At 41.7% G+C, this 14337-nt stretch overlaps 1 protein-coding gene across 1 annotated transcript in view; it reads left to right on the forward strand.

Annotated features, from left to right (window-relative positions):
• Positions 1–295: 295 nt before the first annotated feature.
• Positions 296–14337, forward strand: part of FAM169A (family with sequence similarity 169 member A) — a gene marked incomplete at both ends in the record, with an annotated part of 31954 nt that continues 17912 nt past the window's right edge. Inside the window, one exon of the mRNA XM_082013283.1 lies at positions 296–337. Coding sequence (XP_081869409.1) covers positions 296–337 — 42 coding nt within the window. The remainder of the gene's footprint in view (positions 338–14337) is intronic.

Raw genomic sequence — 14337 nt, forward strand, 5'->3', positions numbered from 1 at the left:
CGGTGAGCGACGGTACAGTTACCACCACAGCCACCGTGGCCATGGAGCCGGCACCAGGGCTGCCTCCATGGCGAGCGCTGGCACAGGTACCCCACTAGCCGCTGTGGCAGGGGCCGGCACTGCAGGTACCACCACGGCCGTGAGCCACGGCGCAGGGACCGCACGACCCGCCGGGAAGGGGGGGCCGAGGGCACGGGGGCTGCTGCCGCCGCCATGGCAGGGCGACGCAGGGAGAGCAAGCGCCGGCCCGAAGCGCGGCAGCGGGACTGCGTCAGCGGCGAGGGGCGGGGAGGAGATGATATCAGGCGCCGGGCGGCAGCAGCGAGCGCAGCTGGAGGTGAGCTGGAGAGTGACGGTAGCGCCGCCAGGGAGCTCGGCCGCCGCCTCTTCCATTCATCTCCGTGCTGTCACCACCACTGCTGTCGCCACCACCACCACTGCTGTCGCCACCACCACCACTGCCGCCGCCGCGGGAGGGTTCCCGGCCGGCTGAGGTGAGGGGTTGCTGGGTGTAAGGGGTAACCTGCTGAGGCGCCCCGCTTCTTCGCGCAGCCCAGTCGGGCCCAGGCGGGTGGGAGGACGTGGCGGACGTCTTCTGAGGCCGGGGGAAGGGAGGCAGGCCCGGCCCGCCGCGCCGGTGGGCGCGGGGCGTGCTGCTGGGTGGGGGCAGGTGGGCAGGCCGGAGCGGCCGCTGCTCCACAGCCCCTCCTCCGCGACCGCGGCAGGCCCCGGCACCGAGTGCCCGCCGGCATCCCCGCGGCCATCCCCCGCGGGCGGCGCGGTCCCTCCGCGGGGCAGCACCCGGCCCACGCCGCCGTCCGCGGCCATCGCAGCGCCGGGCAGGCTGGCGTGGCCGCGCCGAGCACGTCGCCGTGGGGGGCCGCTGGGGCCTCGGGAGAGGGCCGAGGGGCGGGTCGGCTGTGTCGGGCGGTGGGGCCGGCCAGGCTCTCCCGCGGCGGGGGGCGGCCCGGCCCGGCCTCGGCCGAGCCCGTCTGGCCTCCGCGGGAGAGCCCCCTCGCCTCGCCTGGCCCCCGCGGGGTGCGGGCCGGGGCTTGCGTGGTGCCAAGTTTGGTGTCAGTTTTGGCCCAGGCTACTCCGAGTTGGCTAGGGCCAGCCATCTTCTGTCGGGGCATCTGTCGTGGCTTTGCAATTTACGTATTATAGCCACACACATAGGTAAGATCTATTATACATACGTCTTTATACATACATTTGAAAATAAAAGTTGCAATGCTACAATAGATGCCTCCCACAAAAGATAGCTCTGTGTATGCGTATATGTGCAAATTAAAGGTCTTTCTAACCATTTTGGTTCTATGATTCTATGAAATACATGTGATCATGCACAGTCACACACACTCTTCTGTTTTCCTATATGTGATGTGTGAGGTTTGTTGAATTTTATTGTGAGGTAGGGTCGATTCTTCCCTCTTAAAACAAGGGGAAGCATCTTGCCTGAGATACACATTGACGTAGCATTGCTATCCTGCTTATGGAGTGCTAAATCTAGCCTGAGAAAGTGGGTTACTCTGGGAGCTAGAGCAAAAGGTTTTACTAGCATTAATGGAAAACAAAATATACTAATTCACTGATTTTATGTACATATTAATGCCCTGTTTAGAGGAAACCATTAAAGAGTGTTTTTTAAGCTCTTCTGGGCTGTGGATTTTCCAGTATTAATAATGAGAAATTTGGAAAACTAGCCTGTGCTGTATGGAGACACTGTCCAGCTGATACTTGGGGGTTTTTATGTATGTGCATGCAGGAGAGAGAAGGGAACTTTTTCTTCTTCCTGCTTAAGTGCGGGTACTTGTTTTGTGTGTTGGGCTGTACCATTGGTCATACTGTGGTATATAACCCACGAGTTTTTAAGGGGCATAAGTATTGTGGCAGAGTGATCAGTATAATAATATCAGTGCTGCTTCACTGTAGGACCTATAAAAGGTTGCAGCACATCAGAGTCATCGTGGTCCCATTTCTCCTTCAAATTCTTTTGACAGGGACTGAGTATATCATCTCTCTGTTTCCTTAACCACATGGGCGTCTTTTGTGTTTAACTGACCTCAGTTTGATTTAGATACTGAAGAACTTCTTGCTTCTTGTCTTAATGGTGGCTAGTAAAGAAAACATTCTAGCACCTGCTTCATAGAGGGAAAACATCAGGGCAGAGAGAGGCTTATAAGATAAATGCTTAAATTCAGGTGGTGTTGACCTCAGTGATCATCTCAATTTCAACACTTTTATGAATGAATAGCTGCTGAGGACTCTGATACAGCAGATGGGTATTTTAAGTTGCTTCCCCATCCCCTTCCCCCAACCTGAATCTTACTTAGCATCTGCCCTATGTAGAATCAAATGCTTACAGTGCCTTTCTTCACTGGTGTGGAAGATGAGTAATTAAAACAGGGTTCTATTGTACCTTTCCAATATACTCTCTCCTGCGATGTGTAATAACAACATACAGTACCAAGTCTTTTGGAATGTTTCGTAACTAGCTCCTTTACAAAGAGGCATTACTCTCAGAAATTACCTAGAAAGTTCTCTTTATGTATACTGTATGCATATTAAGGTAGTTAACATCTCTTCACTTTAATTATTAAAAATAGTGGTTTGGGTTTTTATGTTTTGTTGGTTTTTTAGAGTGCAGCACTGACAAAAGGATTTTGATGTGTTGGAGTATTTTATTTCTCTTGGTACTGCAGCATTGAGACTTTGTTCTCAACCTTTACTCTGAAGAAGCAGGAGGTAACTAACTGATTCCTGCAACTGAGGCTTAAAACTGAGCACTAATTGAGGGTTAATATCATGAGTTAGCAGTGCTAATACTGTTCCAGTTTTTTATACAGTAGGGTATGATGATATGTTCAGAAGTATGATTAACTTGCTTATCTTTGTTCTAAACCCACCACGAACAAGCCAGTAATGTCTGCATTTCTAGAGAAGATCAGTTATTGAGACTTTTAAGGCATTCTTTTCAAAAATTCAAGTACATCCATAACAAGATAGCCTAGGTACAAGGAGGTGTAGCTTAGAAGTTTGAACTTTACAAATGTGTATTACAGTGAGAAGCAGGAGAAATGTGGTATATTCATAGAAGCCTGCAAGTTCTTGGAAGGGTGTCAGGATGGTTGATGATTGAGAATAAGGATGGGATGACACCAGGGAGGAGGTTGTTTGTGGATTCCTTTCCGCTCTTAGAGACATTCTTGCTAATGTTCACAGACATAGAACTTCAGTCCTGTGGCAACATGTTTATTGGTAGCTAGTGAATGCATGTTAGCTGATGTTTTTTATCAGGCTGTGATAGGTTGAACTAAAACAGCAGTGGCTATACCCAGACAATAATAGGAAACAAATGAACCACCTGCAAGTACGAAACTGCTGAGAGCTGAGGCAAACACAGAGCTGATCAGGAATGTGCTCTGTCTGTTAAGGAGTTTGCTAAATACTGGTTCTGATGGCAGTAGGTATGGACAGTGGGGAGAAGCAGTTCATTTGGGGGAAGATGGTATGCACTGAGCTGCTGTGCCCTGAGCTGCTGCTCATTTGTGTGGTGCCTTAGGGGACTAAGCTGTGGAAAGCTTAGGGAAGAGGGATGTAAGTCAGTTGATATCTGAACAGATTCTTCAGGGCTCTGAGCAATGAAATACTCTTTTGATCTTTTATTCGTCTTTTGTTTGGGGAACTGGACTTCTACATAAACAAGAAATACCAGACCTTGCTACTTATCTTTTTCTTCTAGCTGGAGCAGTCTACAAGATGCCTGACTCTTTCATAGCTTCTTAGTCATATTGGTGCTAGGTTTGAATTTGTGTTTCTTGAATGCTTATTTTTCAGAAGATGGAGTTTACTCCTAGTTTCATAGTTTTAGTTCATATGTGCCTTTTTTCCATACTTCTGAAGATGGTATGAGGAAGACAAAGATATTCACTGCTGAGTCCAGCTGTGAGCTAGATTGGGGTAGTCTGTCTGTGTGGCCTTTGTAAAGGTGAGGAGGTATTAGTGCTGTTTTGCATGGACATACGGAAATGCTTACACCTACCACTGTATTTGTGAGAATGGTGTCCATCACCTAGGATGGTAGCTTGAAATACCTCTTCACAAAATGACTGGGGTCAGACTGAGACTCAGTAATGACTTCCTCATCATGTCTGTTGTCCAAGCATGGCGTCTTAAAGCCCTTTGAACATTGTTCTTGATGTCTGTGGTGTTCTTGTCATCAGACTTTCACCCAACCTTTCCCTTGAGAAAGGCAAGGTAAAGTTTCTAGTTATCTGTGTCTCTACCTCTTCTGCTGTTCTTTGATCCCAGCCTGTTTTGGTAAGTCCACAAACTGCATTCCCTATGAAGTTCATCATTTTGTTGCACGTTGTCAAGCCTTCAGCTGTGTGCAGCTGAAGAATTTGCTACTGTAGAACACTGAGCACAAATGGCAGGTAAAATTCAGAATTTGCTTTTATTAAACACCATATTTTTAACCATCTGTCATCTTCTGAAGATAATTGTAATAATGATTTGAGATAGCTGCTGTTCCCTTTCTGGAAAAAATGGAATTCTTAAGTTTTTACTGCTCCAAATATGTTATACTTACTGTAATGCTGATTTCTGGATTCTGATTCTAAAGATGGTGTAAATGGGTTGTAAGGCCATATAGTCAGACTCTGAAACTTTTCAATTCTGTGTACTTGCTGGTCTGCAAGAAAGTTTTAGGGTGACTGACAGGGATCTGTTGTTGCAGTCTTGTTTAGTTGCTTTTGCTGCTTCTCTTCTGTGACTAACTCCGCTCCTGGGAAGATCCCATTTATAATTTCTGTCCCCCTTTTCTGTCCCCTGCATTTTTATTTGAATCGTCCACAAAAAAAGGCAAGTGCTGCTTTCTTAGTTATAGGTCTCCTGCTGCAAATGACTTTAAAAACAAAGCAAAAACAATAAAAACACCTACAGATAATTTAAAAAAAGACAGAAAGAGCTTGAATACTACTTAACCCTTGAGTTTCCTACAGCTCCTCTGCTGACAGCCATGACCTCCACAGACTTCATGTGGCATAGCTGTAGCTCAGGCTGTTGGAGTAACTCCTTGGATATGGAGGGTATGATTGCAAAGCTTAATGACCTGCTGCTCACCATTAGTAACAGTGGTCACCATCACACTTGAATGTGCATGTGGAGTATTCTCAAAGCAGCCATAGAGTTGCTGTTGTTTGGCTGATGAGCAGTAACTCATTAGGCTGTGCTAATATGTGTCTGCAATTGGCTGACCTAATCTGTGCAGTTTTGAAGTCCACCACGGTTGTGGGAATAGAGGAGAGGACATCACAAGCACTCATGTTAAAAGTAGATGCAAATGCATCCATAGGGTTACTGCAACACTAGTCTCACTGTGGTGTTAGATTAGTTACACTACGCTTGATAGACCACCAGCTGCCTAACCAGACTGAGTAGGGTTTTTGTAAGTATGGTCAAGAAAATGGCTTTCCTTATTGTTCTTATCTCTGAAATCACTAGAAGCATTTATGAGGTTGGCCTTCCAAACCAGAGGGCTAATGTTAAAGGAAGATAGGAAGGTTTGAAGACTAAGCAACTTGACAAGAGGCATGGGCACCAAGTGGGAGTAGGCAATGGTCTGCTGATAGCAAGTAGCAAATAATTCTGTAGAAAGTCAGAGAGGAGGCGTATCTTATCGCCTTGTTGAAAAAGTACCTGGAGAAGCAGGAGACAAACCTAAGGACACAGAGCTGTGGAAGATGAGCAGGGGCAGGAGCAGCATGGCTGGATGTTTTCCAGGTGGCTAGCCAGCCACCTGAGGAGGGAGGCTGAGTGTGGGCTACAAGTGCTGAGCTGTAGGAAGGCCTTTAAAGAGCAGATGCTGTGGGGTATAAAGTGCAGGAGCAAAACTGGAGGGAGCCAAGGGTAGAGCTGGAGAACTGCAAAACAGCTGCTCTAAACTGCTGAGGCATGGAAGGGGAAAAGCAGTGACCAGAGAGAAAAGGTGGGTCATTAGGGGTATCTGTGTGGGGTTAGGTGTTATTTTTTAAGACACTAAGCATGTTTGTATTGTGTAGTGAAGGGAAGGTAGAGGGAAGTGGGAGATTAGAAAGAAGAATGAGTGCTGAGGACAGGAGAGATCAGACATATGTCAGACGCAGATCCAGGAAGTAATAATCCCACTTAGTCCTATCTTTCTATCTTTAGATGTTTATTATTTTCAAACACAACTGGAATGGATATAATTTTGTGTATGGATATGCTCACCTTGAATCTGAGAACCTGAAAGGGAAGGCTGTCACGAATGGATAATTTATTCCGCTTAAAGAATCACTGTCAAAGATACCAGAAAGCAAATGATTTTAATATAAATTTGTAAAAAGCAGGACTTAACAGGATCCGATGGCAAGGTTCACTGTATTACTTACTCAACATGGAAAAGGTATACAGAGAGAAACCAAGTTACAATTAGATTGGAATGATTTACTCATGTATCGAATTGCATTAACATGTATATTGAGGAGAGAAAGTAGGGGAGACCCTCCTGGTGAGTCACAATGTTCAGGGTGGACCGAAATCCACCCCTAGTCCCCGACTTGGTCAACAGTTTATATCTCAGATTAAGTAAGGGAAGTAAAGGAATGCCCTCCCATTGAGTCATGAGGTTCAGAGTGGACCCCCTTGCTTTCTAAACTCCTTCCCAGAGGAGTCTAAGTGTGGGTGAATCCACTTCCAGTTCCAGGCCTGGTCAACGGTTTATGACTAAAGGGATAGGGTATCGGGGATTCTGGCATAGTGATATATGTTTTGCGTGGTGTAACTTTAGGATGACAACAATCTAATACAAAATAACATGAATCAGGTTCACTAACAACATTGAGATAAAATCACAGTATCAAATCATATAAGACTTAGCAGCACAATTGACTTAAACTTACTAAGATTCCTTAATCGTACACACATATAGGTGTAGAGACAGAGACACATACAGAGATGTAGAGAAAAGAGATACATATGTACAAAGGTACCTATTAAACATCCCCATCGAATTCTTTGCATCACTTAATGGGTGCACAGTCGAGCCTCTGAGTTGATCATGAACTTGAGGATTCACAGACTGTGAGAGGCATCCCACTCAGAGGGAGGTGCTGGCTGCAGCCCGCTGCAGTCCAGGAGAGCTCAAAGGGTCTCACTTGGGACCACTACTTATAGGACTGGGAGATGATTGAGTTTCCACAATCCAGGCAGGTGGTTTCTCGAGTTTTTGATGGTACTGCTGCCAGGATTGTCAGGAGATAATTGATTAGTTCTGTACCTTGTGTAGGCAATCGCTTCCGGATACGCTCAGTGCCGTTCTTCTCCTTGGCTACACAAGAGTGCTTGGTATGGTTGAAGGGTTTTCAATGACCAAACTCTTTGTTCAGAGACCAAGGCTTGTCAGGCAACTTAGAGTGGCCCAGGTACAAAGCAAAGGGACGGGGCGGCAGGGGAGGAGTGCACCACCACAAAGGCCTGAAAGGTTTCTTTAAGAAAACCTCATTTTTTAGGTTTATTAATTGCATCTATTTTGAGTAATCTCAGGCACAGAATTTTAATTTAGTAAAACTCTGGCACACTTTCCTCATAGGAAACACGTGTGCATACTAATTTCCCAAAACTCTCTACTGAAGAAAGTGGTCTTCAAGAAACCATATGATAATTTCATTAAAATGTGAGACTGTAGAAAAATATAAATAACAGGTTTGTAGTCTGTATATCTAAGTACTTAGTCTCTGATTAAATAGGCTACCTAAACAAGTAACTAACTTTAATCACTTGAGCAAAATGCCAGTGCTGTTACACAGGTGTTTAATTAGGCATATGCTTAAGAACCTTACGTACCAAAGGTGGATTTGAGCGTGAAGTTGCATAATCTCATAATGCTCCTCTTTCACCTCAGTCTTGATAACTGGTAAGTTTTCTGTGCTGTTTTCATTAAAGTCATATAATTTTGTAGTTGTTAAGAGAGTTCATGTTTTCTGCAAATCTAACCACCAGTTGATTAAAAGCACTCTTCAATCTTGTTGCTTATAATTTCACTGAGTGCCTAGTTTTATGTTAGTACATTTTGGTTGCAGTTTAGTCTTTTAGAACTAACAAATGTTAAATTTTTTATTATATCCTGGATATATTTATTTGTAGATTGAACTTTCAGATACTTTTTTAAAAGACTGCATTTTGTTTTCATTAAAATTAATATACCTTTTTCAAACTCTTTTTTTTTTGTAATTGAAAATAAATCACATGCAAATACTTTTTCTTTTTTAATGTGGAGGACTCTCTTTTCCTTCCTTGTTTATGTTTCCTTTGACAAGAGATTGTTTGAACCCAGTCATATAGATCTTTTGACCATAATTCTTTCTGATCTCCACTGCAATTGTGTTTTATACCAGGACTGGGAGGTTGGATCCTTTATGTAGATTTCATAATTCTTTGAATTTTGAAAGATTATGAAATTTTAATCTTTCATAATTATGCGAGTAAATTAAAGTTAAATTGTGGTGGCTAATTAATGAACGGAAAGGATTGATTATTTTTGTTTGTTTATTTGCATTCAAATCAACAGCTTTGATTTGCGTCTCTGACAGAAAACCAGAGCTGCATAAGCTGCTTCAAGAAGATTACCAATAATGTGGTTGGCACATTAATCTAGAGCTCTTGGTGGATGTTGACAACAATTTCTAGATCACTGCCCCGTGTTTCCTTAAGAACTTTCTATTTGGGATTTTGTAGGGTATGAGTAGATGCTATTTGTGGTATTATGTTCTTTAAAAAAAAAAAAAAAAGTCTTTTTTTCCTTTTAGGAGAAAAATAAAACCCTAAACCAGAGCAAATTCATCTGAGTTGGCAAGAACTTGTATTTAAGCTTGCTATCAAAAGCCACACTGCAGGGAAATCATATTTCTATGCCATAGTGTGCTGTGGTGCATATAATGGTTTGGAGACCATTTAGGAATATACAACCCAAGCTTTTTGAATTAAAACCCAAGAAAACATACCTTTAAACACGTAGTTATTTGAGCAAGGAGAATTTGAGTTGTCTATTCAATGTGGCAGATCAAATAGTGTATTATTGTTGCTTCTTCAAGCCTGTATAGTTTTCAAGAAATCCTAGTATGTATAATTGTTTGAAAAACATCTTCCCTCTCCTAAAATGTCTTACATTATGTTACAAATTAAAATAAATGTAGGTTTAAAAGAGGTGGGAATATTTATAAAACATAAAAGCTTTGTTACAATAGTGGTCTAAATTGTTAATTATGGGACAGATTTTCTGTATGTATTTCAAGCTACAAGACTCACAATAAAACACATAGGCACTTTTTATACATATCTAAATTATTAATTATCTTAGCATAGGTTTAAAATTTACTTATTTTTCTGTTATAAAAGGAAGAACAACCTTTTTACTTACTGAAATGTTTCAGACTGTATTTGGAATCAAACAAGAAAAAAAAACACATTGAAAAACAACCCTTCCTAATTTAAAGTATTTGATGTTGAATAAAGAAGGAACAAAGGCAATTTTGTGCATGTGACAGCTGGTAGTCTAAGTAAATAAACATTTATGTAATTTGTCTGTTAATAGAATTGTCTGTTAATAGAATTAGTGTTAGTAGAACTTAACAGTTTCAGAAGTGGCAGATGTGATGGATTTTTTGTAGTTGAAGCTAGAAGACTGAAGATACTACTTTTTAAAAATTTTTATTTTTCATTCACCTTTTATGTAGTTTCACAGCTTTCACTGAACCAGGAACTGGACATTGCAAGGTGGGGAAATAACATAGCACAATGGAAATGATGTTCCTGCTGCTCTGATTAAGATGGTTGCTGGTTTGGTACGTCATCAGATATGGTTCTGGAGCGTGGCTTGGGACTTCTGCATTCCTGGCTTGGTTTTCTCTGGAGCATCAGCAGCTAGTGTATAGAGTTATATATTTAGTTTGTTTTATATGTCTCTTTTCATGATGCTACCCAGGTGTAGCTTACAGCTAGTCTAGGAGATCATAGTAGGATTATATTTTTAAGATAGAATTTGGTTCAAGGTATGTGATAATTCATAAGAAATGCATGGCAGTCCTTAAGGAGTTCTGGGATCCAATACTTCAACACTTGTTCAAATAGATCAAAGCTTAGGTCAAGCACTACTGTGGTTTACTTTTTGTCTGAGTAGGCTAATACTTCATCACAGAACCTGACCTGATGTGTATCCTGCAGGCTGGTGCTGGATTATCTGTTCTGGTTTAGCAGAAAAGTTCTGCAAGTTATAGCTTAAGCACCCTGGTGTCTGTTTGCTAAACTTCAAATTTTAATTTAAAAAAAACCCCACCCTAATTAAATTATAATTATTTATTGTTAAACACAAGTTTAAATCTGAAGATTGTTCACCTGCCATGTAGCTGTTAATTTAGTTTTGGACATATTTCTTACACCAAACGTGTTTATCTGTCCCAGTTATTTTATGTTGAAAAGTCCTTGGTGGATTGTGATCTTTATTCTTTTTAAAAGGAAAATGAGCTGTGCAGTTAAGTTGTGCTGTGAAAGTAATTGTCAACTTCCAATAACTGTCAAGTTTTGATACAATTTGCGTTCAAGTATCTCATGATTTCCCTAAAATATTTCTCATACTGGTCTCTCTGAGGTAACGATTATTTGCATTTTGTAGATGAGGAGTTCAGGCAGATCAGGTAGCATGTCTGTGCTCACATAAAGTCTGCGCTAGAGCTGGAAATTCATCCTGATTCCTCTAAATCCTTGGCTGGCAGCCTAGCCTCTTAGATTTCAGTTCCCCTAAGATTAAGGCACCCTAAAGCAGTTTTAAGCTGCTTTTAAGCCCTCTGACGTGCTGTAAAAACAATATAGCTTTTGGTTTCTTATCTTTCTGCTATTTCATGTCACTCAGTATTGAGGGTCCGCAAGGGGATGAACAGATCTCTTGATTCCTGCTGAAATCCATGTGTGAGCTGGAAGTTGCATGTACTGTGCATCTCTCCTTCATGCACTTCTAAGATGAATTCGGGGTTGCAGTTGTGATTAAATTAATTTGCAATGTTAGAGCTCACTTGCTCTACTTTTAATTTTTGTATCCTTAGTGTTTATAGTAATAAAGATTTGGTGAAGAAGGAAATGCCTCAGTTGCACAGGAATCTGTTCACTCATCCTGTTAAATGTGGTTTTTATTGGTGCTCCTTGAACTGATCTCTGTTACCCTCTGGTGCTGCAGCTGTTCCTAAAAAGGGACGTGCCATTTCTCGCGTAGTAGATTGCATAATGTTGACATGGGGAAAGTCATACTATTCCACATTAAAGCAATTGTTGCTCATGTGAGTTTGTTACATACAATCTTTAACACTGTTTTGTGAAATTATATGATTATGAATAATGTAAGATTTATTTTCTTTCATTTGAAACATGAAAAGCAAAATTTGCCTCATTTAAAAAATAAAATAAATTTCATCCCCCCCCTCCAGACACAGACTTCTAATAAGCCTTTTGTACAAACGGTCATGATTAGTTTGGTTGCTTAAGGCTACATCACATGTGCTCGGCCACCCTGACTGTTTGCTAACCAATTGGAGTGGTACCCCATGAGCAGAGCACGGTCCTGCAATGCGTGACAAGGATTTGACCTGACAGTTTTACAGCCATGCAACACATGGAGTCTTAGAGCAACAAAGAGGGGACTGCGTGGCACAGACCTGTCCTGTTCCTGCTGCAGCTGCATAGAAAAATACATAATGCTGTTGTCAAGGAAAACTGAAAAGCTGTTTTCTCTTTCCTTTTTTCTCTCCTGTGCATTGCTTGAGACTTGCTAGATGTGGAGCCATCTGTGTTTTTACTTTGTTAAAGACACTGACAAACCAATTGTGTTTTTATGAGGGAAATATATTAATTTACTAGTATTGGAAGCCATTTGGTTTGTCTTTGGTAGGTAATTTTGCCTTTCAAAATGCAGATGCTTGCATTTTGGACTGTTGAGTTACTTCCTTATGCTCTGCTGTAGATTGGCATGGGACATTCTCCTTTCATCACCTTTTAATCCTTTTAATGTAACTTGATAGCTTTTTGCGTGTAGTTACTGATTTCTTCAAGGATCTAGTAAACAGTGTTGTGAAATATCTCTGATCTCATCAACGCTGAGATAAATTATGTCACACAGGTTTGAGAGCTTGTCACTTTACATGTCTAGTCTGCTGCACAGTACAAATGATGGACAGTTAGTGGGGATGCTGAATAGGTTTTCTTTGGTTCAGTCTTGAAGATTGCTCTGTATTGGGTTTTCTCTGCGTAAACCATTCTCTGTAAATGATGTAAGAAGAAAAGTCAAAAGTGACTAATCTAAGTGAGTTGGGAGTGGGTAAAATCAAAGTATGCTATATGAAGTGTTAAGTAACCCAAACAGCTAAACAGAAAGGAGTTCTTTGAATGATTTTGAGGATAATTCAATGAATTTATGAATTAGCAGAAAAGAGGTTTTTGTCTTTTTTGCTTATAAGCAAAGATATAGTTGTTGCTTTTGTTTTCATAGTGGTGTAGTGGTTGGAACTCAGATAATCTACTGAATTCCTTATTGCATGTTTTCTGCTTTGGTCCTATGTTATTCTGCTCTTAAAAAAATGTCAGGAATTATTACCTAGAGGCTTTCAGTTATAGCTTGTGGCTTGCTTGTCTGTTTGTCATGTAATAACTAACGAAAGCTCAACTCAATTTGTCTGTAATTCTGAGTTATCCAAGCACTTAGGTATTTTTTTTAATAGTGGAGGGGGGTTTCCGCTTTCTGCCAGCATACAGAAAATGAAATTTTGTGGTTTTCATGTGTCTCTCTTCCCCTAAAGCAGAATTTACCTGGCTGGTTGCAGCTGACCAGTTGCTAAAGCCTCATCCTCTTGTAGAAGCAGTGACATGTAATCTCACACTTCACCTCTCTTTCTGTTGCTCTCGCGACATACTTAATATCAGGCTAGTCCATTTGTGTGTACTACGGTATTGTTAGAGTGTTTCAGAAGTGTAATACGGGTGGGTAAACCATATCTGCTAGAGGTGAAGAGACCAACGGTAGCTCAGTTTGTTCCGCGGCAGCAGCTTCTCTGGCTGCTGTGCGTTGCTGCTGCATTCGAAGGCACACGTGCCTCACTTTTGGCTCTTGGAAGTCCCTTCGCTTGGGAACAGGAGGACAAATGGAGTTGGCTGGTGTGTCTTGCCTGCCTCTTCCCTGTTAACAAGGGCAGCAGCACCTGGAAGGTGGGAGGAAACAGGTGGAGAATTAAGAGATGCAGCTATGCATCTGAAAGGGGCAGTGAGCAATAGCAGGAGAAACGCGAGAGTCCAGAAGAAAAGGCAAGAGAAAAATCCAAATAACAGGTAAGGGGAAGGAATGAGCTGAATTTGGCAGGAAACGGCTGTGGAGAGTGTGTGTGTGTATATCTGAACAATAGCATTCATGGAAACCATTAGTGTTTTCATCAGCAAAAGCATTAAAGCTAGCAGTTGTAAATGTCAGTCACGTTTGGTTTTCAATTTTAACACAAAAATACATCTTCTGTAGAAAGAGCAGACTGATCTATTCAAGCAACTTAAGAGTGGTATATTATTGCCATTAAAAAGCTTTTAAAATGCAGTCTTTTTAATTACTGCTGAGTGAAAATTAAAAGTTCCTTTGCATTTGATTTACCTGTGTCAGTAGGACACTGAATGGTGGATTAAAAGGAGGAGACTGGCAATAAAGGAAAAAAACAATTGGAGACTAGGATTTAAAATAATTTTTTTTTTTAGAAAGACACCATAATGGAGACTAAGAATTGTAAATCCCCTATGAAAAGCTTTGTGGTTTTGAGAGTTGGGTGATGAGTTCCCAGGGACTGAGCGAGACAGAACAAGAGGTCCCTGTGTTCCTCCGTATCAGGTTCTCATGAGCTTGCGGTAGCTCATGCTTATGAGAGTTTGGGCTGTAGCTTGAAAGGAGCTATGTGTTTCTGCATATAGTTCTAAAGACCTGCAAGAGCCTTAGCTGAAAAGCACATGGTGAATTCCAGGAGCTCTTGTTAATCTTAATTTGACACTGCTTTAATGAGGAAAATTTTAATCTAAGAGCTTTCAAGGAGCTATTGCCACTGTGGTTGGTCTTCAGTGCTTTAATTTTTGTCTTGTTACCTCCTAAAGTGTCTCTGTCGGTGGGCTTGTTTTTAACAAGCTTGTAGCATCTCCTGTTCACAGTTGAAATGCTTTTGGAAACAACCAGCTGGTAGGCCCTCTAACTGTCCAGTTGTTGAGAGAATTTCTGAACAATGCTTTGGTTTCTTCAGAGATGGATTT

Source organism: Phaethon aethereus, assembly GCF_964289735.1.
Source record: "Phaethon aethereus genome assembly, chromosome: Z".
Taxonomy (NCBI): Eukaryota; Metazoa; Chordata; class Aves; order Phaethontiformes; family Phaethontidae; genus Phaethon; species Phaethon aethereus.